Source organism: the organism of the source record quoted next, unplaced genomic scaffold (assembly GCF_019419815.1).
Source record: "Pyrus x bretschneideri cultivar Hongxiangsu unplaced genomic scaffold, Pyrus_bretschneideri_v1 Contig59, whole genome shotgun sequence".
NCBI classification, from domain to species: domain Eukaryota; kingdom Viridiplantae; phylum Streptophyta; class Magnoliopsida; order Rosales; family Rosaceae; genus Pyrus; species Pyrus x bretschneideri.
This window is the reverse complement of record NW_025999797.1, coordinates 1,242,377-1,266,883: the sequence shown is the minus strand read 5'-3', so window position 1 is coordinate 1,266,883 and position 24,507 is coordinate 1,242,377. Positions and strand designations below refer to the sequence as shown.

Genomic DNA, 24,507 nt, shown 5'->3' with positions numbered 1-24,507 from the left:
CAGTGCTGATTTTTTGAGTCAGGCATCTCGATCTTCTGCCTAGCATGCCTTTTACGTCGACGTCAAATTTACTAATCTTAATTAGTTACCATGTCTATGGAAACTGAAAAGGAATTGCAGGGTATAAAGTTTATTACTATTAGTTCGCAAGGAAGACATTTAATAGTTTACCAGTGACAAAAGAGAAAAAGAAGCAGAAAAATGGTGAGTTGTTTTCTAGGGTAGCAAGGCAATCGGCATCACCGTCAGCTTCTAATCCAACTTGGAAAGTGTGCCAAGAAAAGCAGTGAGAGGAGAGACAGACTACTAAGCAGCACTGCACACCAGGATAATACAATCTCCAGGAATCATGATCAAGCCACCGACAGCGACTCCACCCACCGAATACTCCACCGCCGGTGACTTCTCCCGGTGACAATCACACTCTTGATTCGTTACGATATTACAACTGCTATAGCTAAATTCTATGAGCAGAAAGATTATTAAGTGCTACCAATTGTATACAATAATGTGTTTAACTTTAAATTCTTGTGATATTAAAATTGTTATAGCTAATCTCTTTGAGAATTTTTTGTATTATGAGTTGTATTATTGTATACATAATGTGTCTATTTCTTATCACGTGACAATATACATATAATAACTCATTTTTTTGTTATACATGAATCATAATTTAATACATGTGCATAAACTTTTCTTATGTACTTATAATCCATCAATTATATTGAACGTTTAAAATGAACAACTGGTTATACTAAGAAGCGAAATATATTATACTGAAACTGTTGAACTCTAAGAAGATGGATTATTCTATGTGTTATCTGACACAGTTCATGTGACTGTGGGTACCTAATTGATCTTTTTGTGTTCCATAAAGTGAAATTTTTAAGGCAAAGCAAAGACCTTTGAGTCAAAGAAATCATATAACAGTTCTAAGTTCATGCACCTTCTTCAACTATCCCATTGAAACAAGTCCATCAACTTAGTGGACAATAATTTCAAAGTTCCAAAACTCTACCCTTAATCTAATGAGAAAACTACTCTGTGGATCTTTGACCATTTGTTTTGATTCAGAACTCAGATGATTCAATGGTAGAGATATCCCTACACAATGGTGAGCAACTGTGTGAAACGGGTTACTTTCACATGACGTATAAATTGAATAATGCAATATCATGTGAAAAGAAACTTAAATACTACATTATATTATTGAATTAAAATGACACAGTAAACTCGCTTCATGTAAGTTGTTGTCCAAGATAATGGCAGTCTCAGATACATTAATGCATTCATAAATGATTTTTTAGATTTTTCTACAGGTTTCCATAGATGTATAAAATAATGGTCACTCAGAACTTGCTATATAAAGTCCTTCCCACTCACAAGTGAAGCCTGCTGGATTCTGTAAATTGGAGGTTTTCTCAGTATTTAAATCAATTCTCACTTCCACTATTTTATTCACTTCCTTTCAACTTTTCGCCATCCTCCTTATCCCTGTCACTGCACCAATCCAACCCTAAACAAAGTTCCCCCCCCCCCCCCCCCCCCTCACTCATCACCTCCACTCCATACCTCTGCCTCCTTTGTTTCTCACATTATTTCCAGCCTGCTCTCTCTCTCTCTCTCTCTCTCTCTCTCTCGTCTGAGAAGCCATGGATGTTGACATGCTCAAATCATCATCATCAGCAGGTGATCATCATCATCACATGGACATGATGACGATGATGATGCAAATGCAAAAACAGCAGCACTCTCCTGATCAGTTCTGCAGTGACTCTTACCCTAACAACAACAACAATCCCACGTTTCCAGAGATAGATTTTAATTGGGTTTCAAATCCAAACCCAAATAATCATGAATCCATTTCTCCAGTACCAATTTTCCATAATTCAAATGCAGTTCCTCCACAACCCGCATTGCTAAATCCTGCATTACCCTCCTCTGTTTCCTTCATGGGAAACCCAATCCAAGAACCCTTAACTCCAAGACTAAGTAAGCCTTCTGGTATTAGTCCTACAGGACTATCAGTCCTACCCAGTACTTCATACGAGAAGAGAAACTCCATGGCTGCAATGAGGGAGATGATCTTCAGGATTGCAGCAATGCAGCCCATTCAGATAGACCCGGAGGCGGTGAAGCCGCCGAAGAGGAGGAACGTGAAGATTTCGAAAGACCCACAGAGTGTGGCGGCGAGGCACCGGAGGGAGAGGATAAGCGAGAAGATCAGAATCCTGCAGAGACTTGTTCCTGGTGGGACTAAAATGGACACTGCTTCTATGTTGGACGAGGCCATACATTATGTGAAGTTTTTGAAGAAGCAAGTGCAGACTCTAGAGAGAGCTGGGGCTGACAGACCAGTCGGCCTTGGATTCCAAGGGAGTGGCAGTCAGATGGGTAATGTGAATTACTCTGGTTTTTTAAGGCCTTCTCAGTTGGTGGGTTCTGTGCAGATGCTTAGATGATGGGAGACTTGTTGAAATTTGAAATATCATGTACTATTGAGTGATTGTTGTGTACGTTTGAGAGATTGTTTCCGAGGGGAATGTGAATTAGTTGTTGATTTGTAGTTGTTACTGGTTATTTTTTAAAGGAAAATTTGATGTCTGCATGCTTTTAGAGGTTGCATTAATCCATGCAGAACACTATTTACATAACCAAATGTCCTAACAAGTTCAAGTGTAAATATATGTTAAAAGAAATGAAAAATAAAAATAGTGTTGCCCCAGCAGTCAATCCATAGCAAACAAGCATAAACTAATCATCTCAAAGATCGTTTTTCAGCAGCAGAATCAACCAAAACGAAGCAGCATCTTCCCAAATATTTCTTCCTTGTCCTGAAACTCAAACAGACCAAGTGCATGAGCAAATGTATTGCCTTGCTTAAATTGAAATGAGACCTCCTCTATATCCATCTACGTACCCATTTTTATGTCACCAAGAAGATTACTAATGTTGCCAAAACATTATTCCGACCCTTGCGAACCAGATTCAATAATAACAAATAGTAACTCTTACAGTCAACTGCCAAAAGAAGAGTTGTTTATCCCATCCCATTCATTGCCATACCAATTCATGGCTTCTATGACTCTAGGTATGTAGTAAACATGCAAACATGCCATAAATTGAGAGAGATTATAAATTGCAAGATCTTGAAGATGAACTATATTTACTAAGAACAGTAAATAAAAGACCACTGATGGATGATGATTAGAGTCTTTATTACTCTACTGATGATAGTGCTAATGTGGCAATGACTAATGAGATGCATGTTGAACAAGCTTTCTGTGTGTCTAAAGACTCCAAACCACGGTCAAACTCAAAAGGATATTATATCATACGCCCAAAAAGTTGACAAGTGAAGTCTGGGTGGTGGGTTATCTCGCTATCCCCGTTCAAACCCGAGCTTAGACAAAACCCTTGATCATCAACTGATGCTGAATTCAACCATTTTTGCTTCAACATTTTTGTTCGACCATAAAAGTTTGACGAGTAGGTGGGCCGCGGCGCGGGGGGAGGGAACAGCTAACAACCCGGTCTCTTATATGCTTTTAGCTATCATATGTGTGAATAGCAGTACCCTTATTTTATATTTTCATTAAGTAGAACGTAAGCTTTTGTGGTATACACTAGTATAAATATTTTAAATTGATGATTGGGTTCGTTCATTGTATGTTTCTAGGGTCGAGGAGTGTATTTGTAAAAATTATCAAAATCGGAGCTAAAAACAACTGTTAAATCGTGATTTTTTATTGTAACTATCGAAAGATTTCTTTCCGTTACTAATCTTAATTAAGGCTTTTGCGCAACAGAACCTTTATAGCAAGTCCACCCAAGAATATCCCGTAGGGTATTGGGCAATCCAATCCCCCAACCCCCAAAAAAAAGCTCTAGCCCTACCTAATCAACTGGGCTTCAGGAAAGCCCGATACCATATCCCAAGCCCAAATCGCGTGACCCACCGATTTGGGGGGGGAACTTACGTCAGGCTGATGTTAGCCTGGCGTCAGCCACCATTTTTTTAAGCAGGTGTGTGAATCACACATGGGAGAAGGGCTAGTAGCCTGACAGGAAAACATGATTGGCACTCATCGGGTAGGCGCACTTTCCCAACAACTAGGTGACGTGGCGTAATCTGGACCATTGAAATTTTCAGATTAATGGTCCATATTTTTAGGCTTAAAAAAGAAAAAAAATTCAATTTTTACCGTTGGCATATGTGTCAAAATCTAGGCTGTTGGATTACAATTTTTTTTTTTTTTGGTAATCCAACAACCCATATTAATTAAGTTAATAAACAATATTAAAAAATGCAAAAAAAGAAAGAAAAAAAATATAATACTTAACCATGCTCTTCCAGCTTACACTACATTTCAATATTATCAAATACTTTCAGTTTGGTATGTTAAAAATCTTATCAAAATTCTTACATAATCATGACACCTGGTGCTACGGGATTTGTTAAAAATATACTTGAAAATCTATCCACAAAAATTGTACTTTCAGATAATGACATATGGAATGACAAGATTGTTTTCTATCCAGAATTAAAAATAAAATTATCTTATTATTTAAAAAAAAATAATATTAATACGAATAGCTTAGGCTATTTAGTTTAGGAGTGGAGATCCACTTGGGCAGTTATTGTTCACTAAATGCAGTTACTGTTCACTTTGGGGGATTGGTTTGCCTATAACCTAGGGGATTGTTTAGGAGTGCAGTTGCTCTTATGGGTCGTCAGGCAAAAGTTTACTCAGTATGCGCCATTTTTTTTCTTTGTCGCCAATGTTTGCCCCACGAATACATTCTTGCCTCCCAAATCATTTATTCAAGCAAAACCTTAAATATTAACCAGCTTTGCTCGACCATCTGAAAACTTCATCGGATCAAGTTGATTTATCTGACGAAAAGCGGCTTATCAGCCAGAATTTTGTAGGGCAAGTAGTATTTTCTAATAATGATCCCTTCTTTCCACATTGTGATATTCATATCTTAACAAAATTGAGGTATAACATTGTATACCAATTTTTGCTTTAACATTATCTTAGTTAGCTTGGCATCCGCTTTGAACAAAGAAAATACGTGTGCCTCTTATATAGGTGCGTCTTCTTGTCCACTTAGTAATTATGACTAACGTATTTTATACAAAGCTTTCAAAAAATTTATTAAATCCGTGATAGTTTGTCATTCATATGGAAGAAAAGTTGAGATTCCACCACAAAACTATTTGACAATATCCAATTACTTATAAGCACACACAAGGTTTCTTGCTTCTCTGATGTGGGATTAACACTCAATACTCCCCTCAAGTGTGAGAAATTTTCAATTCTAGTACGTGAACAACATAAATTTGGTAACGTGGAGCAGGTGTGTTCGTTGTGCTTCACATGTGGGACAACTTGCTTTGATACGATAAAGAAAGTTGATGTTCCACAATCAAACCAATTAACAATATGGGGAGTAAGCAATTCTTATAAGCACATGTAAGCTCTCTCATTTCCTTGATGTGGGATTCACTCTCAATACGCCCTCTCATGTGTAGTGAGTTTTCAAGCCTAACATGTGGATAACACAAATCCGGTGACATGAAGCACGTGTGGCTTTCAGGCTTCAAATATGGGACAACATGCCCTAATACATAGCATATTAACTACATTGAGAAAAATCAGAAAAGAATTAAGAATTGAGAAACATTAAGGAACTACCGAGAGAGAACTGAAGAGAAAATAAGGAAAAATGAACGTGCTTTTATGTGTTGATTGAATGATTTTTAGTTATTACATTAATCCTTTGAAAATTAGAAGTCCTTTACCCCAATCATAATTATAGGGAATTTGGCCATGAATTATATTTGATTCTTACATAAACATTGTATGTCACTATGTGATGTGTTTGATTCAGTGACATGTGAGTTCATTTAGTGCATTGGGTTGTAAGTATAGTTAGAAGTCGTTAAGTAGTCTGTTAGTATTAAAGCCTGGTTTGGTACTGAGGTGATTCTGAAAAAAGCAAGACATAAAAAAAAGCTGGGAGATATTTTTGTGTTTGGTAAACATTCAGCTTCAGTTTTTTTTCACAGTTTTGAGGGAAAAAAAGCCAAAAACAAGAAGCTGCAAAACCCAGCTTTGAAAAACCGGCTTTTTATCACATATGTTTTACATAAAAGTTTACCAAACACTATAATATTGCTTTTTTTTTTTTTTTTCAAAAGCACTTTTACAAAAAAGTTTACCAAACACTCTGCTGCTTTATTTCACAGCTGCTTATTCTTACAGCACAGCAGAATCAGCTTTTTTCAAAGCACATCAATACCAAACCAGCCCAAATCATCTCTCTTTTGTATAAATAGCTTCTCTGTTTTATATATAAATAACTTATGAGCTATCTGTTGTAACTGAGAGTCATTCAATCAATACAGAAAGCACGTTCATTATTTTTATTTTCCTCTACAGTTTTCTCTCTCTAGTTCTTCAGTATTTCTCAATTCTTATCTTTTTATTTTTATTTTTATTTTTCTCAATGTAGTTAATAATATTTATCAAATAGTTGAACAGTTCATTACAAAAATATTGATTGTTTTACCAAGATTGTTGATCATTGTTCTATACACATAGACATAACTAAACGATAGTCAATTTGATTGATTTTTACAAAGATAATCTTTAACCGATGATTAAAAAACAAATTATTTTGATTATGACGTTTAGGATCCATTAATTATGGGTTGGACGCAAGTATTTTCCTAGAGAAAACGCCATTTTGATAACAATTTCTTTATTGTTATCTAATAAGTCGATCCTTCGCATAGAAGCACCAGTGTTTGTCCTAGCATCATTTTTCGCCGTCGATTTGCATCTGAGAATGGCTGATTCAAACAAACTGAGTACAATGACCAGTCATCAGCTAACTCATCACTCTCGGTGGTTCTTTTGTTCCAAACATTGAGAGAAATCCAAAATTTGAATCTCCCATCCGTGGTTAATAGAAGAAAACAACAGTTAAGTATTAGAATTAAGCTACGTGATTAGTTCGATTTCCTTCCATTGTAACCCGATGGCCAATCATTCAGTATAAACGCCCCCACCCCCATCCCTAAGATATATAAAATAAAAGGAACAAAAACAAAAAACCAGAAGAGAAAATTGATATCTAGCCTAGATCCTGCAGTAGAGGTGGGTGGTAGGTTGCCTCCCATGGCAGGGTCGAATTATGGAAGTGTTCATGTCTCTACGATCATGCGTCACTAAAAGCCATTTATCTTATTTAGATAAAAACAAATGAACCACAGAAAAAAGAAAAAAAAAAAAAAGTGGTCAAACCACATCTATATTATACCCAAGGTTCTAAAAGACGCTAGACACTAGTTGAGCGGCAAGCTGGGGCCTAGGCGGTTAGGTGGATTTAAGTAAATCTATTATATTTTGTGTAAATAAGTGTTTGTTTATACTTAAAATATATATAATTTCATCATAAACTATAAAATAGAATAACATATATATTATGAAGTATTGGAACATAATGAAAACATGGGGAACAAGCATATAGTGTGTGCTCATTTAAGTATTCAACAAGTCTCTTACAATTTATTAAAAAAATTAAATGCAAATTGAAAGTTATCTATTTTCTGTCTAAGTGAGTCGCAACCTAGGTAGGTGCTTAGGTAGGTTTGGACGGGCTAGGTGGGTGCCTAGGTGGTCTAGGTGGGCGCCTCAGTTGGTCTAGTCGCCCTTTCTTAATTTTCAAACGCCTAGGCATTAATCGGAGCGATGATCAGCCACCTAACGCCGAGATGGAACCTAAACGGCGCTAAGCAGGGATTTTTAGAACAATGATTATACTAGATAGACTCCATGTGAGATACCTTACTAAGCCTCCAACATCGAAAACAAGGTTTCATTATTTGAGAGAGCAAAGTGCCAAGTCCCCTTTTTTCATAAATCCATGAAATGAATCGAACTTTCAATCCCCCGTAACAAGTGCATGCATTGTATCATTTTTCTGACACATGCATTCTTCGATCATAACGTCGATTTTCATATTCCCATCTACTACTTTTTGATCTTATTCTTGTATATTTGGATCGATATTTTTTTCATCTTTCCACTCACATTCAGATCTCCTATTTCGATTCTATATCTAAATAACAGATTAAATCACGTATTAGCACCCTTAGATATAATATGAATAGAGCATTTTCGCGTTAACCCTATTGTATGAGATCACGGTTATAGTCATCAGACTAACAAGTTCATTATTCGGTACGAGGGTATAGATTTATCACAACTCATGGATTGTATTTCCGTTAAGATGAATTCACACTAGAGATGCACCCTTGCAAGCAAATGATCTCTTGTTATATATAACTTGACATGTTATCTTACCAAATTGTCAATTTGAACTATTGATTAAATAGATTTTTGTTTCAAATGTTTTCATTGACGACATAATATACACGCACAATGTTGTCTTCAAATAAGATGAGGTTCCTAATATTTTTTAAATGGTTATTAAGCATTACGAGTGAAATTACCAAGTTTTATTGTGAAGCACAAATCGTATTAGTTTATTTTGTTAGTACAAAAGTTGTACTTGTGTTTATTTAATGAGCATTGCAACAAAGTAACTGTCGAATAAGTTTGGAGGTGCACTAAAGATGGGAAGCAGAAGCTACTATAAATGAAGATAAGGTGGTGTGACCATGTGAGCAACAATGGAATTTATATAGCAATATACTATAGATGAATGCAGACGATAAAATGGTTGGTTGGTTGGATTAGATTTTGGCAGGAGTCCGAGTAGCCAATTTAAAGGGGGCAGGTGGAGCACGCACATCTAATATCTTTGAACCAAATTCTCTCTTTCTTTTATGTTGGAAGATGACAATTCATTCCCATGTCCCATCTGCAAGGTGAGATGTATTTGGGATGGCATACAATGCATCTCATGCAAATCAAAGGGGAAAAAGAATAAACCACATATCTTGATAGAAATTTGATTGCAAGGTTGGTTCCAAGTCACAATTCAATTCATATGCTTGTAATATGTTTGTTAACTTAAAGTAAGTGCAAACTAATGGTCTTGTTAATACATATTATGCCCTTTACTAACTAATTAAGGATTTGTGCGTGGTAGACTTAATAGTTTTTTTTTCCTTTTTCTCTTATCGTTTTTTTCTTTTTCTCTTATCGTCAAACTTACACTTAGACTAGCATAGTTTGGATCCTCTACATTAAAATGGTACTGATGTGGTAGCGGCATGTCACTTTCCGATGCCTAAGTCGTTTACTTACTTAAAGGAGCAATCAGTACCAAGCTTGCAAGAGAGGAGTTAAGTTACCTTGAAAGAAAAGGCAAAAATGAGCGGAGTTCTTCTCTCTATGTGTCTAGTCTAAGTGGAATTCTTTAGTGTATACTGTTGTGACATCGTGCAAGTGGTCAGATTTTGGCTATCCAAATTCTGACATTCGACGTTGTCTGATCCTATTTTGGGAGATAAAACGTTTGATGCATGCTCTTTGCTCAGTTAGTGCCCATTTTGTCATAAGACTTGGAAACGTGACCAAGTCGTGTTAATGTTTTGCGGACTCATGAGAGTGGCGCGCCTTATGTTCTGCTCAGTTAGTTTTAAGGACAACTATGATGGTTCGCTCCAATGCTGGAGCTTTGTTTGATTCTTGGGTAAGTGCCTGAGTACAGTTATTTACCCAAATTGACAGTGTGGCGCCGGTCGCTTCCTTATTAGGCATGTAACATGTACATATGACCAATTTCATCATTTCTTGGCTTATCAACTTTAGCATTTGCATGAGCGCTTAATTTTTTTTTTTTTTTCTCCCATAACTTATGGGCCATAAGCCTTGGGCTAGTTTCTATTGTTTTATTTTGCATCAGGTTTTTGAGTCCTCATTTCATCGAAATAAGTACTAGAATTGTTATTTCCGCAATGTTATTAACTTATTAGGCAAACAATTCGTTATGGAAGTAAGATTACCAAGCTACTAGAAAAGAAGAACCTTTTAGTTGCTACCGGTTGTATGCAACTATATACATGTTTATTACCACGAGAGATACGCTCATGGTTTTATACAACTCGTGAAAGAGAAATCTTTGTAACGAAAAGGCCTAAATGACATTCTAAGCATATCAAAACTAGTAGCAGAGGATATAGTCACATTGACTAGTACTGAAACGGGAAGGCAAACTGTTGGAAGAAACGGTCCTCGATTATTAACTGCTTGGGGAGCACAAGGTTATTAAATATTTTTCTGAATGCCAAGTGGGGATTTTTTCTGGATGCGCAATAATAGGTAGGCATTCGCTGTAGGGAAATACTTCGGATGGGCTGAAGCCCACCTCAGTTGAGCCTGGACCCGTGTTTGGATCCTCGGCTCTTGTGGATCTCAACTCCTGTGATTGGACAGTAGTCTCCCTAGGGACTTTAAGCTTTCCATCACGTTGCTCTGCACCTTTTCTTTTCTCGGATGGAGGAGATGGTTTGAGATTTGGAGAAAGTAAATATGAGTATTAAACTGAGAATTAGAGTTCTGTATTTGAAATTCTCCATAAGAATTCTGAACCAAAATCCTAATTATCCGATGAAATCATAACTTTACAAGCAACGTCAAGATGCGAAGAAAATAAGAACAAAGTAGGAAGAAAACAGGATGTTATTTGGCTGTTAGTTTTGGTTTCAATATTATACCCCAAAATCATGGGAAAATAATGTAGTTAATTTGAGTCGAGATTTTAAACCCTTGTATTTACGGTTTCAGAATTTAGGAATTTATTCTCAGAACGTATAAATTATGAAGAAAGTTCATTCAAGTTAGCTGCATAACGGTTTCTTAATGGATATGTGATTTACGAATAACTTGTGTATAATTCCTATACATATTTTACAAATAACATCCTACTTATGTTTGAATCGTATAATATATGTATAGGGAAAAAAAAAAATATAGCCATCGAATTATAGTGTAGAAAACAATTACATTATCCTATTTATGATTGAAAATGGAGACATTAAAATAAAAAGAAATCAAACTTGGGCAGCAATGCATGAGTCCCAAGAACCCAATAACAAGCGCGCAGAGCATAACTCTCAAGCGCATGCTTCAGTCACTGTATGTCCACAATTCAGTTGGAGGGCTTATCTTGAGCTAAAACTACACAGCCAAGGGGTCAATACCAGACTTTCACATGAAAAAAATCTGAATTGAAGGGGTCAATTGAGCCCTATGACCCCACAATGAATCCGCCGGCGTTGAAACGTTGCATTTGCAATCAATGCAACTTAAAAAGAAGAGTAAAATTAATTAAATACCTTCATCGATCTCCTTAAGAGCAGTTCCACCGGGGAAAGGAGAGGAGAGGAGAGGCCAGCACCTAGCCAAAAAAATGGCCAGGAACCCAGGCTTTGCACTCCAGCCCAGTGGATAGGCTGGCACCCAGCCTGTGTTGGTCTCTAGGCCAGCCCAAAATCGACAGAGTTGTGGACCGGCCCGTATGACGCCATTTGCCAGGCGTGTGGCAATCACGCGTGACCCTGCGCGAGTAGCCGACATGGAATTAGACGGGGGCCCCACATGCGCAGGCGCACTCAGCCATTAGATGGGGAGGCCACGTGGCCCAGCCTGGGCTGTTGGATTTCCAACAGCTAGTTTTTCATTTCCAACGGTCAAAAAAATTTGAATTTGAATTTTGATTTGGACTGTTCGATTATAAATCAACGGTCCACATTTGTCCGCCAAAAATTAAAAAATATTTATTTATTCTTGTATAAAAAAAATTTAAAAATTTTTAAATGTACTGGGTGCCAGCGCATTTTGTAGGGGTAGAGATAGTTTGTGCCAGCGCATTTTTTTAGGGGTGGAGATGCATTTGGCCTATTACTGTTCATTGGGGTCTATCACTTTTCACTAAGTGGATAAATGCGTTGGGTGCTGGCGCATTTTTTACAGGTGGAACTGCTCTAATGTCCTTTCATCTGCACTTAAAATCACTCGAAGTTCATATTTTTTTTTTTTTGCTAAATTGGATTAATGGTTTCCAGTGGTGAGAGGGTAATCGGAAGATATCCCTATGGTGAAAAATTTCGGATTTAAACCCTTGTGGTGAACTCCGTTAGGATTTAAGCCCAAATTAACATCTTCCTGTTAACCCATTCATCCTTGATAACCCATTCAACCTTCGTCTCTGTTTTTACCAAATGGGTTTTGGTTTTCTGCAAATGTACAGAGGAAAGGAAAGCTTGGAGAACGAATCACAGCGTTGCAGCAACTCGTTTCACCCTATGGCAAGGTGGAATTGCAAAAACCTAAATCAAGCCACCCAGTTAATTATTTTTTGACAATATTTTTGCAAATTCATCGAAAATATTAGATTTTTTCTTCTTCTGGGAACTTGGAATGTGTTGCGGACGGACACAACATCGGTGCTTCATGAAGCGATGGGATACATCAGATTTCTGCGGGAGCAGGTTTAGGTGCTGTGCTCGCCTTACCTTCAACGCCTGGAGCCTCCTTCATTACCTTTACCTATAATCCATGCTTCGATTCCATTCAAAGATCTTTTGTCCATTAATCAGTGAATTCCCTAAATATGCCCATTCAAAGATCCTTTCTTCAATCTCATAGACGCATCCGACAAAAGAAACCCATTTCCCTGTAAATGAATACCACTACGTATTTTGAATTTTCATTGCCAATTTTCTCCTCCTATTGTTTGTAAATGTAATATTCATTTTCGTTTTGTTTTTTGCGAGCAGAAAATCACAATCCTTCTGTAATCTGACAACTGAAGAATCTTCTTTGAATGGGTTATGAAGGTTGAATGGGTTAATATACAGATGGGGAAGATGTTAATTTTGGGCTTAAATCCTAATGGAGTTCACCATGAGGGTTTAAATCCGATTTTTTTCACCACGGGGGCTATCTTCCGATTACCCTCTCACCACGGGGACCATTAATCCAATTTAGCCTTTGTTTTTTACAAGAACTTCCATTATATTAATAACTAATACAAGGCTCAGAAAGAGCCAGGTACATAACAACATATAAAGTAAAAGGTTCAAGCAAAATAAGAACCGTAACACAAAATACAATGGAAGGTTCACATAAGTTTAGGCCTGAAGGTTGAAAAAACAAACAACATAAAATCTTAATCTCATACAACATAAACCAGATTGTCGCCGCTGCCACATCCTCAGATGAAGCCAAACTCCGAACCGAGAAAGTAGACACCAGATCCAAGTCTCCATCAAGAATCCTTGCAAATATATACAAACAAAGTATCTTATGGGTAGAAAGTGAGGCTAAAGGGTATGTAAAATACCCTTACTATGGCGAAGGCCATAGAATACTTGGCCTTGATGGGGATCTGGCATGCCCATTGGGGAAGGAAAATGCGGGAGGGAAGTGGATTTGATATCCAATTTCTGATTGAAACCCGTTGATGCGAGCACCTGCTGGAATATCACGGCTAAGAAAGAGGGAGGTAGGAAAATTTAAGGATAGAAGGCGGTTAAAGTAGACGATAATGCTGGATAAGGGGCATGAAGCCCATGATAGTTGAGACTCGGCTCAAGAAAAACAGAGATTAAACTCAGGGGAGAACCGAGAATTAAAAAGGAAGGGAGAAAATTAGAAAAGGGGAAGGAAGATGAGGAGGGATGCAGGAGGGGGAAGAAGCAGAGGAGATGAGAGGAGAGTAAAAGAGGGAAAGGGCAAAGTAGAGAGAAACTGAGATCTCAAGGGAACAAAGAAGAGAGAGGAAAAGAAGAAAGGAAAGGGTGGATGCCTCCGGCACCCAAGCCAAAGGCTAGGCCCACGGCAAAAGTTTCATGGGTTTGTGTTTCACATAGAGAATTTTAGAGAAAGAACAGGGGAGACTTTTTAGAGAGAGAGAGTTGATGTTTATATCCCATATATATGTTTTTTTTGAATTATTATCTATACTAAGGAGAAAGGGTGGGCTTAGCCTCAGAATATGCTATTAATAATGTGGTTCAAATTCACCTTTAGCGAGAATCGAACTTAAAATCTTTCGTTTACAAGTAAAGAATAATATTATTATATCGTAGTATTAAGTGACGTCATAAATTTGCATTTCGCTGACGTCGTGTTCTTCCCTCCAAACAATATTACTTGTTCCATTAATTTTCCAATCTCGTGCAACACAAAAAAAAAAATATTAATCATATTTTTTCGGGTGTGAACAGGTTCATGTACGTATCTTTTTTTTATTTTGGCATATCATCAAAAGCTAAGCAACTTTGCATATATATATATATACATATTTTTTTTTTCTCAGTCCTCACTCTATTTCTCTCGCAACCATTAAAAAATTAGGTTCTTTGGTTGTAGTATAGTGGATTTTCTGATAAATTTGTACAACCTGGAGTTGTACTCGTGCTCCATACAAGTGTTATAATATAAAAGAAGAGGTCTCACGCGTATGTTCACAAGAGTTCATAATTTTGTTATGAGGGGTCAAATTACTCAAATGAATTCAGTCAACATCTCAACCTATACGTAATGTTTTTTACACATTGGCTTATAAGACTTTTCTTATTTTTTTGGTCAAGTGGATTATAGGACATGGACTTTCGAATTTGTGGAAATTTGCTATTTGCCCCACACGTTAAAGGATAACACATTAGATATATATATGAATTTTCTTGAAGAACGCGTCAAAGAAAGTCTAAGAAAAGACTGACTTAAAAGACTATTTGGTAATTACCAAGTTCTTTCACTTGTATTGTAGCAGCCACCGTAGCTGATCAAGAGTTTTGTGACCAAAACGTACGTGCTATATATGGTACTAAAAATGGAATTCAGATCACAGAAAATAGACATTGGAAACTCAACCACTAAGAAGTACTCCAAGATTCTCTCATGGCTTCTTGTAACAAGAGTTTCTCTTGCAAATACATGTTGTTGGATCCCAACGATGTGGGATTCTTTGATCTGATTCACATCTTGTTTTCCAGTAACTTGAAGAGGAGGAGGTTTGTCGACTCTTCTATGGATACCGAGGATGACCCTGACCGGCGGTGGCTCATATTTCTCTCCATTGTGGTGCAAAAGTTGCTTCAGTTTGTGGCAACGCCAATGGCAATGATTGGCAGGGGGATCGAGCTCTGCTTGAACCTTTTCTCAAATACTCAAAACTTGGTCGGGCTGCTCCAGAATTTGCTGCGAGGTATATTTAATTTGCATTCACGCAGTTATTTTTTATTTTTTTATTTTTTTACAATTTTTTAGATTTACTTAAATTAAGGGAAGTGTTATTGACACTCCAAAAATCTCATTTTACACTCATCACAAGTGTATTTTTCTTTCTAAATATAGAAAGTTTGGAATGGAGAATGAGAATTTTAGAGTGTTAATAACAATTCCCTAAATTAATTGGTAACTAATATCTTACCAGTACTCACAGTTGTTGCTCCTCTCAAAATTAATACTCATTCTTATTATCCATAAAATTTGGTCTTAGAAACAGTTTACTAAGGCTATGTTTGGACGTTTTCCAAGTCCGAGGGATTAATGGTAAATTATAAAGGATCATTGAATGTTACGTAGAGGGGATTAGAAAAGTCCTCTATGAGCATTACAAAGGCATGTGGGAAGGAATTGTAGATGACACCTCCCAAGCAAGGATTAGCAATCCCTCCATATGCCTATGTAAAGGTCATGGAGGGTTTTCATTATCCTTTTTGTAATTGTATGTTATATTGTGGTCTATTCCTTTATAAATTTGCATCAATCCCTTGAAATTTAGAAAGCCCTCAACCAAGCCTAGCCTAAAAGTTTACCTTGCAACATTCTTATCTGGTTTTTTTTTTTTTTTTTTTTTTTCTTTGTTTGACCTTCCTTTTAGCATTCTTAAAATACTCTTCATGTACGTAAGCAACTTATTTTGCTTACCCTTAAATGATGTTCGTCACGAAGAATGGTAAGCGGTCATGGAAACATTTTTAAATGGAGGCAGCACTGCGGGTCCGCCGGCTTCATAAGCAACTTGTATTTCTAAAGTACGTTAACAATTTTAATTACGAAGTTATAATTGCTAGCCGGCATTTCTAAAGTATGGTCCTCTCTCCTACGGGAGAGGGTTGATGCCTTGCACGTAATTATCAGCAGTGAGAAGCTATCTCGGCTCATTCTTTTCTGCATTGCTTGAAAAAAATTAGTATTTTTTTTTCCTAAAGTATATATGAAATAAAAATGAGATTGGTAGTTAGCCTAACTTAATGGTAAGGATGAGTTAGCTGATGAGTATGAATAAGTTAGGTTCAGAATTTGAGACTTACAATATAACAAAAAATAAAGAAAAAAATTGATAATTGCATTAACTGATGAAGTATTCCATTTTGTATATATTCGTCCCTCTTGACAAATTTGGCATGACCGTGAACACATGTAGCTAGATTCATATATTGTAGTAATGATATATGAAATGCTTTTAAATTTCTCTATTTTTTTCGTTCTGTTAATTGTTATACCACTTGTTGATAGTTTATCTAATCTGTATGAATCATGAGGTCAATAAACAATACAGAAAATAATTAAGATTTGTGTTGGACTAAATGGAGTTAATTGAATATTATCCTTATAGGTGAGTATATAATACCAAAGAAAGACTCAAGAACGTTCGTGTCGTTCATTGGAAATTTGGACAAGCGAGTAGAGCTCGACAAAAGCATCAAACATGGAGATGGTAGGTATAATGCAGCACTTAGTATGATGGCGTCTAAAATATCGTATGAGAACAAATTCTACATCGAAACTACAGTTCAAGATCACTGGAAGGTTTGATAACTTTTTAAATTTACATCTTTAATTAGCTCCGATGCTTCCAATAATTTAGTAATACTGTATTATTTGTAAAACTTATATTTGTCTTTTCTTTTTTCCATATTATTTTGGCAGATGGAGTTCGTGGGCTCTTACGACTTCCGGAATGGTAAGAATAACTAAAACTACTCATATATATATATATATATATATATATATATTTTTTTTTTTTTTGAATGCAATAATATTGAGGTGGAGTTTTAACTAAGTCACACAATAGGCTAATAACAATTTTGTATTAAATTCATAATTTGAATATTACTAGACATCAGTACTATAGTGAGCACACACATTAATATATGATAATCTTTTATAAACAAGAAGTCTCACAATGGTGGATATTTGTAAGACGTTTACTTTGAATGATGTAGTTGCAATAATATGTGTGATAACTTCCGTATTATCATATACTCAGACACACTGGCAATAAATTATACTTGTATGTATATGATCAACTATATAAAAACAAAACCTGAACGTTATTATATATTGTCTTGCAGATTATCAAGGAAAATCGACAACACAGGCATGTATTCTACGTGACAGAAGTACCGACCATGACATTATTGTTGTAGCCTTTAGAGGCACTGAACCCTTCGATGCAGATGCATGGTGCACTGACTTTGACATCTCCTGGTATAAACTTAAAGGGGTCGGAAAGATACATGGAGGTTTCATGAAAGCTCTAGGTTTACAGAGAGATGATGGTTGGCCGGAGCCAGAGAAAATCAAACAAGTGGATACGGACCCAGGCGGCTTAGCTTACTATGCCGTTAGGGACATGCTGAAAAAACTTTTGCTTGAAAATGACAAAGCAAAATTTATAGTAACTGGCCACAGTTTAGGTGGTGCGCTAGCAATTCTCTTTCCAGCAGTTTTAACATTTCACAAGTGAAATGATTCAGAACTCCTGTTGGAGAGGTTGGAGGGAGTTTATACATTTGGGCAACCTAGGGTTGGTGACAAGGTTTTCGGGGAGTACATGGAAAAGAAAATGAAAGAGCATAAGATTAATTATTTTAGGTTCGTTTATGGGAATGACTTGGTGCCGAGGCTGCCTTACGATGACAAGGCCCTAATGTTCAAGCACTTTGGGAAGTGCCTCTACTATAATAGGGAATATGAAGTGCAGGTAACCGCTTCTTCATGATTTCTTTTATCCTATCCAATAAACATGAAAACTGAAAAACAATTACCGAACTAGTTCTTATTTGTTTTAATTGTTAATTATATGTGCAGGTTCTTCCAGAAGAGCCAAATAAGAATTACTTCTCCCCAGAGAAAATAATACCGATGATGGCGAATGCTTTTGGTGAGCTGGTAAGAAGTTTCACCATTCCAGACAAGAGGGGACTGGACTACAAAGAAGGGCGCTTCTTCAAGATGATTAGGTTAATGGGTTTGGTAATGCCAGGAGCAGCAGCACATTGTCCCCAAGATTATGTAAACGCCACCAGATTGGGATCCTCGGATGTGTTTTTATAGCTCAAGTATTTCATATGAAATTAAGCAAAAGGCGCACACACACATATATAGTCCTACAACTCTAGTAGGACTCAAATGTAATTTTCCTATTATTTATTCGTTTTAAACACATTGCATTTATATTTGTACAAACGTACGTGTTAGAACCCTACTCTATGTCTTCCACAATTGCATAGAGATGGGATAACAGAACAACAATACAAACAATCAATATCTTATTAACTGCCCTTCTTCTCTTACAATATTCTATTTATGCTAATACCCAACTCTATTTGTCACCACAAGATGATGCCATCTAGCATCCTAATAGTACGCTAGGGGTGGTTTGGTATGGGATCCCATACCAAAACCCTTGTCTCGATTCTCAAACCGAAATTTTCGGGAATCCCAATTTTTGGGAATCCCGAAATGGTTTTGGGCTTTTGGACAAAAAACCAATATTGGGCCATGCCCAGAATCTGTCAGCCCAAGTAATGAACCTACCTATCAGTCCAATTGAGTGTAGTGAATGTGACAACCCATATGGGCTTAACTTGATTCGACAAAAAAAAAAAAAAAATTTGGGATAATTGATGTTGGCTCGAGTAGGCCTACATTAGAGATAATGGTTGCACGGCACCGAGTGATATGATAATTAATGGTGGCCCAAGTGTGCTTGGTTTGGTGATTGCAGCTCTAGGATTAAATGAACATATGAGCAGCAATAGTGAAGTAGAACATGTCAAAAGCAATCTGCCAATCTGCCTAATCTGTGTACAAATCTGCCTATTCAAAAGCAATCTGCCAATATGTGCACAATAGCATCTGCCTATTCAATTTCTACTACACATGCATGCAATAAAAATAAATTAAGTACCAAATCCAAAAGCAAAAGTATTAGTTACAAGCCAAGGTTTTAAAATAAATAAAGTAACAAACCCAAAAGCAAAAAAATTAGTTACGAGCCAAAGTTTCAATAATTAAGTTACAAACCAAAAGCAAAAAAGCAAAGCTTAAAGTTTATGAAGATTGTTGACCTCTTCGGCCCCTTGATCTTGTTGATGCTTGTGGTTGCTCCCTTCCTGTTGGTACTTGTACTCTTCCCCTTGATGTTGATGGTTGAGCCCTTCCCCTTACAATGGGTGGTCGTGGTCGTGGAGGTAGTGATTGATTTTGACGTTGTTGAACTAGAACTTGAGGTGGTTAAGGAGGTGGAGGTGGCATTTCATTTTCTTGTGTTGTATTTTCCTCACCTCCCAAATTAGCCTTGCCTAAAACAATAAACCACAAATCATTTACATTGAATTATAGTCTAATAGATAATAAATACTAAGAAAATAAAAAAGAAATTAAATTGTTTACTTACTTCTTTCTAAGCGTTCAAGCTCCTTGTAGAAATGGAATTCGTTAAGTGTAGGCTCCTTGTAGAAACAAAATTTATTTCCTCTAAGCCAATCACTAGTACACACTAAAGCCTCAACCATTTTAGGTGTTAAGGAAGTTCTAAAAGGATTAACAACTCTCCCACCAACACTAAATGCATTCTCACTAGCAACGGTGCTACTAGGAAGGGCCAATACATCCTTAGCAACTTTACTAACAGTTGGATATTGAGCACAATTTCCTTTCCACCAATCCAAAAGATTGAAACCCTCATATGTTAGGCTTTTATGTGGATCATTGAAGTACATATCCACTTCATTGGCTATCTCATTTTGTTGTGCCTCCGCTCTCTTTCGTTGGATATCATCCTTGAAGCAACATCAATATCTTTGATCACATCCCCCACATCATCTAGTACAACAACACTTGATCTTTGCTCCTAGTACTACTACTACTAAGGAACACTCCCTCCTTATATGCATTATACAACTCGGTTATATAGCCTTTAACCCTTACTTTCTCTTCCCTTATTTTGTCCCATCCATAGTCGAGCTCTTCTAGATTTGTCTTCAACATATCAAATTTGTACCTTGGGTCGAGTGCTTGGGCTACAAAGAGAATAGGATTCACCTTTTCAATGTGACCCCAATATTGTCAAACTTGAGCTTCATTGAGGTAGCCACATTTTGCAAAGTGGCATTAGAGGCGTTTAAAATTTGTTCTTGTATCTCCACTTGCAAGGCAATCACCATGCTAAGTATTAAGTGTGACGTTCGAGTAAGGGTTGCACTCAATGTCAAGGTGGCATCATAAAACTTCTTAAGAAAGTGAGCAAAACTCATTGACTTTTCCCAATCATCCACCTCCGGAGGACTTACCCGCTTGGCTTTTCTTGTCACCCCATCAACCTTTTTTAAGACCTCCTCATTAAAGTAAGTAATAAAAGAGTCACACTTAAAGGCCATCTTAGAGAACACTTCTTTAAACTTGAAAGCACTATTAAGCATTTCATACGTGGCATTCCACCTTGTAACAACATCAAAAGGGATACTTGACATCCTATCAAATCTCAACAAGACACAATATTCCCTAAAATACTCCAACCTTGCTGGGGATGAGTGTATAAACTTCACACAATTTCTTATGGCATCAATCTCACAACTAAGCTCTGTCATTCCATCCTTAACTATCGAATTGAGGATGTGACAAGGGCACCTCATGTGCAAGTGAGCCCCGTCAAGTAAAAGAGTACCATTTGGCTTGAATCTTCTTTTCATGTATGCAATAACGGTGTCATTTGCACTAGCATTATTAACGGTAATGCTAAACACCTTGTCTATGCCCCAATCATTCAAGCAAACCTCTAGACATCTTCCAATATCATCACCCTTGTGAGAAGTAACTTGGAAAAAGTTTAAGATCCTCTTATGCAACCCCCAATTAGTTTCCAAAAAATGGGCCGTGATGACCATGTAGTTTATCATTTGAATCGAGGTCCAAGTGTCGGTTGTAATACTCAGTCTCAACCTCTCAATCACACTTTTTATTTTTGCCTTCTCTTCAACATACAACTCCAAAACCACCCCCGCCACCTTATGCATGTTGGGAAGTTTGTACTTTGGATTAAAGTCACGAATAAAATCTCGAAAGTCTTCTTGATCAACCACCCTAAAAGGCATCTCTGCTATTATAATCCACCTCACATATCTCCTATCAAGTCTATTTTGATTGAAAGTGTGAGTGACAGCAGGACCTCTCATCCTCGCTTATGTCAATGTAGGTTGGTTTGGATCCACATTCTCAAAGAGACTAGAACCCGGGCATTTCCTAAAATGCTTAAGAATTCTTGCCATCCCATGAGTTTTAGGGTGTGCAGGTATTAAGAGTTTGCAATGCTTGCATTCGGCCATGAACAATTTCTCCCCATTATTATCAGTGATCGTTACCCTCTTAGCATCATTCCACGCCGGACTTGGACCCTTTCTCCTATTGCCTTTTTTTCGAGGATGACCCTGCCATTGTCTCACTATTTCTACTTCCTCATCCTCATCTTCCCCATCTTCCCCCCATCTTCCCCTTCTTCCCCCTTTTCCCCCTCTTCTTGTATTTGTTCTAATGCAATATCCTCCTCCTTATCCGGATCATCATCCCAACAATCTTCATAATAATCATTATGCAAATAATCTTGAGGTGAGGGAATGCCTAGTTGAAGGGTACCACTAGGTTGGGTTTGTTTTTGTTTTCCTAATATCGAGACCATATGTGTACTAGATTGGCTACTAGACCCGTCCATCCTAACAAATAAAATAACAATGCACATTAATATGTCACAACCACAGTTCATCATATATCCAAATTCCAATCAATAAATAAAATAAATGGTTCAAAAATCTGAGCATTCAACATAGAAATATATGGTTGTGAGAAAAAGAACTCAAAATATATGACAGAAAGATAAGATAGTATGACAGAAAGATAAGATAGTAAGAACAAGCAAGAGTTGGAAATCTTAATATATAACAGAAAGATAAGATAGTAAGAGCATTCAACATAGAACAATGTGGTAACCATGTCAGGTAAATATCATCTTGGTCGTCATTTACTTGCTGCCTGAACCCCCCAAATCAGGGGAATAACAAGCAAGAGTTGGAAATATGCATAAGTGTAGACAAATCCTATTGATATGCTAGGATAACATTCATAAACAATTTTGTCATGCTGATTATTATTTTGTTCAAACGCCTATACAATTACATTTACCTCAACTTGGTCAAAAGAAAGAAATAATTTAAACAAGGCCATTAGTAAATCATTTTATAAATATGATTTATTGCTTGTTTCCATTGAATTCAACCTTATGAATTCTAACATTCCACAACACAAACCAAACGTTATCAATATCCTCCACAGCCAACAAATTACACACAAGAGGACACAACTTTAAGAAATTCTCAAACACCGTTTTATCAATATTGCAATTCTACAAAAACCCAAATTCCCAATTCGATTAAGTTCACTTATTACTAAGCAAAACACTTGCACAAATTTATAAACAAATGCAACAATAAAGGATTAAATTTGATAACAGGGGCTGTTCCTTTGAGTAGAAAATCCTCATGAAAATTGAAACTATAACAAAAATAATAAATCGATTACTTGATTGTATAATAACATAAAAGGGCAAATTAGGGGCCAATGAGTGAATGCTTGAAAAAATGACACAAAAATTAATTATACCTCATTTACAAAGACTTTCACTTTACAAATTAATCAATCAGCCCCAAATTTTACGCACCTACAGAAGACAATTAAAATTACCCAAACAGAAGACAATGCAAGGAAATTCAGTAAAGTACTAGTCTTAGTAAACAAAAAATAAAAGGAAGACAAAATTAATTACCTAATTTGGGGTGAGAGTGAGACTCGGACTCGGTGTGGTGGTGAGACAGATTGCGAGTTCTGTCCGTGAGAGAGAGATCGCGAGAGAGAGCGATGGCTGTGTGGTGAAGGAAGGATGGAGAGTCAGAGACGATAATATGGTGTGGTGGTGGGCCAGTGGCTGGCCGGAATTCAACACAGACAGATGAGAGATGAGGGCTCGGTGAGGGACTTAGGGGCTGTGCTTCGAGTTCGATGGAAGGGAATCAATCAATCAATGGAATGGAAGAGTGAAATGAAATGGGATTTGACCTAAAAACAAATAAACGACACAAATTAAATCCAAAACAATGAACGATTGAAATAATTTTCTTATAATTAAAAAAAAAATATATATATATATATAATATTTATTTTCGGTTCGGTATGGGAATACCGAAAAAATGTAGATGCAAAACGAATCCCGTACCGAAAATGTCGGTTTGGTTCGGGATCACATACCGAAAATTTCGGGAATTTTGGTTTGGTTTGGGATTTTTGGGATTTTTTTTCCAGCCCTATAATACGCATATCCAAATATTGAGATTCATATTATTTAGGGTTTTTATCACAAATAGTCTCTGAAATTGATCCACTCCATTAAGGTGGTCCTTGAAATTGAAAATCGATCAATGTAGTCCCAAAAAATGGGTATCGCAAATCAATGTGGTCGTTCCGTCACAATTCCGTCATATATTCCGTTATGTGCTTATGTGGCGCATAACTAAGTCCCACATATCTAATTAAATATTATTATATGAATTAAAAATATTTAACTTTTTATTTTTATATAATTAAAAACATTTAAAAAAAGAAAAAAAAAAAAAAAAAAGAAAAGAAGATGATTGTTCATCATCTTCTTCCCCTCACAACCTCCCAGTACATTCCCGTCGCACATCTCTGTGCTTTTTTTCTTAAAAAATTAAATATTTCCCTCCCATCACCACTCGTGGCTGCACTGCTTGAAAGCGAACACGAAGAGGCCTGAAACTGCAATCTATGCCGCCAATTTGAACCCCTGGTAGAAATATCGAGACGAAATTGGACATGGGTCTGGGTTGGTGCTATGGGTGCCAACCCACTAGATAGAGCACTCGGGTTGTGCACGTCATTTAAACACAAAATCCCAGATGAAAACCTAAAAAAACCAAGGATGGTGCTTGAACCGGGCTTGTGCCTGAGACTTGGATGGTGCCTGAGCTGGGCTTGAAGAACCCCAGAATAACCTAGATGAAAAACACAAATCAAGCTGAAAAACGAGGAAAATTCAAGAACTTAAAACTTCAAAAATTAAATGTTTTTCTTCACCTTTGGTGAGGGCTGTAGTGCTGAGTGGGAGGGGAAGAAGATAATGAACAATCATCATCACCATCATCTTCTTCTTCTTCTT

The 24,507-nt window shown here is 36.8% G+C and overlaps 1 protein-coding gene and 1 pseudogene across 1 annotated transcript; both read left to right on the top strand.

Moving 5' to 3' along the window:
• The first annotated feature begins 1,428 nt into the window (after positions 1 to 1,428).
• On the top strand, positions 1,429 to 2,668 carry LOC103935134 (transcription factor HEC2-like). The gene has a single exon (XM_009344892.3). The coding sequence runs from the start codon at positions 1,653 to 1,655 to the stop codon at positions 2,460 to 2,462; it is 810 nt and encodes a 269-aa protein (XP_009343167.2). The 5' UTR covers positions 1,429 to 1,652; the 3' UTR covers positions 2,463 to 2,668.
• A 12,122-nt stretch (positions 2,669 to 14,790) lies between these two features.
• On the top strand, positions 14,791 to 18,565 carry LOC103935132 (annotated as a pseudogene).
• The last annotated feature ends 5,942 nt before the right edge of the window (positions 18,566 to 24,507 follow it).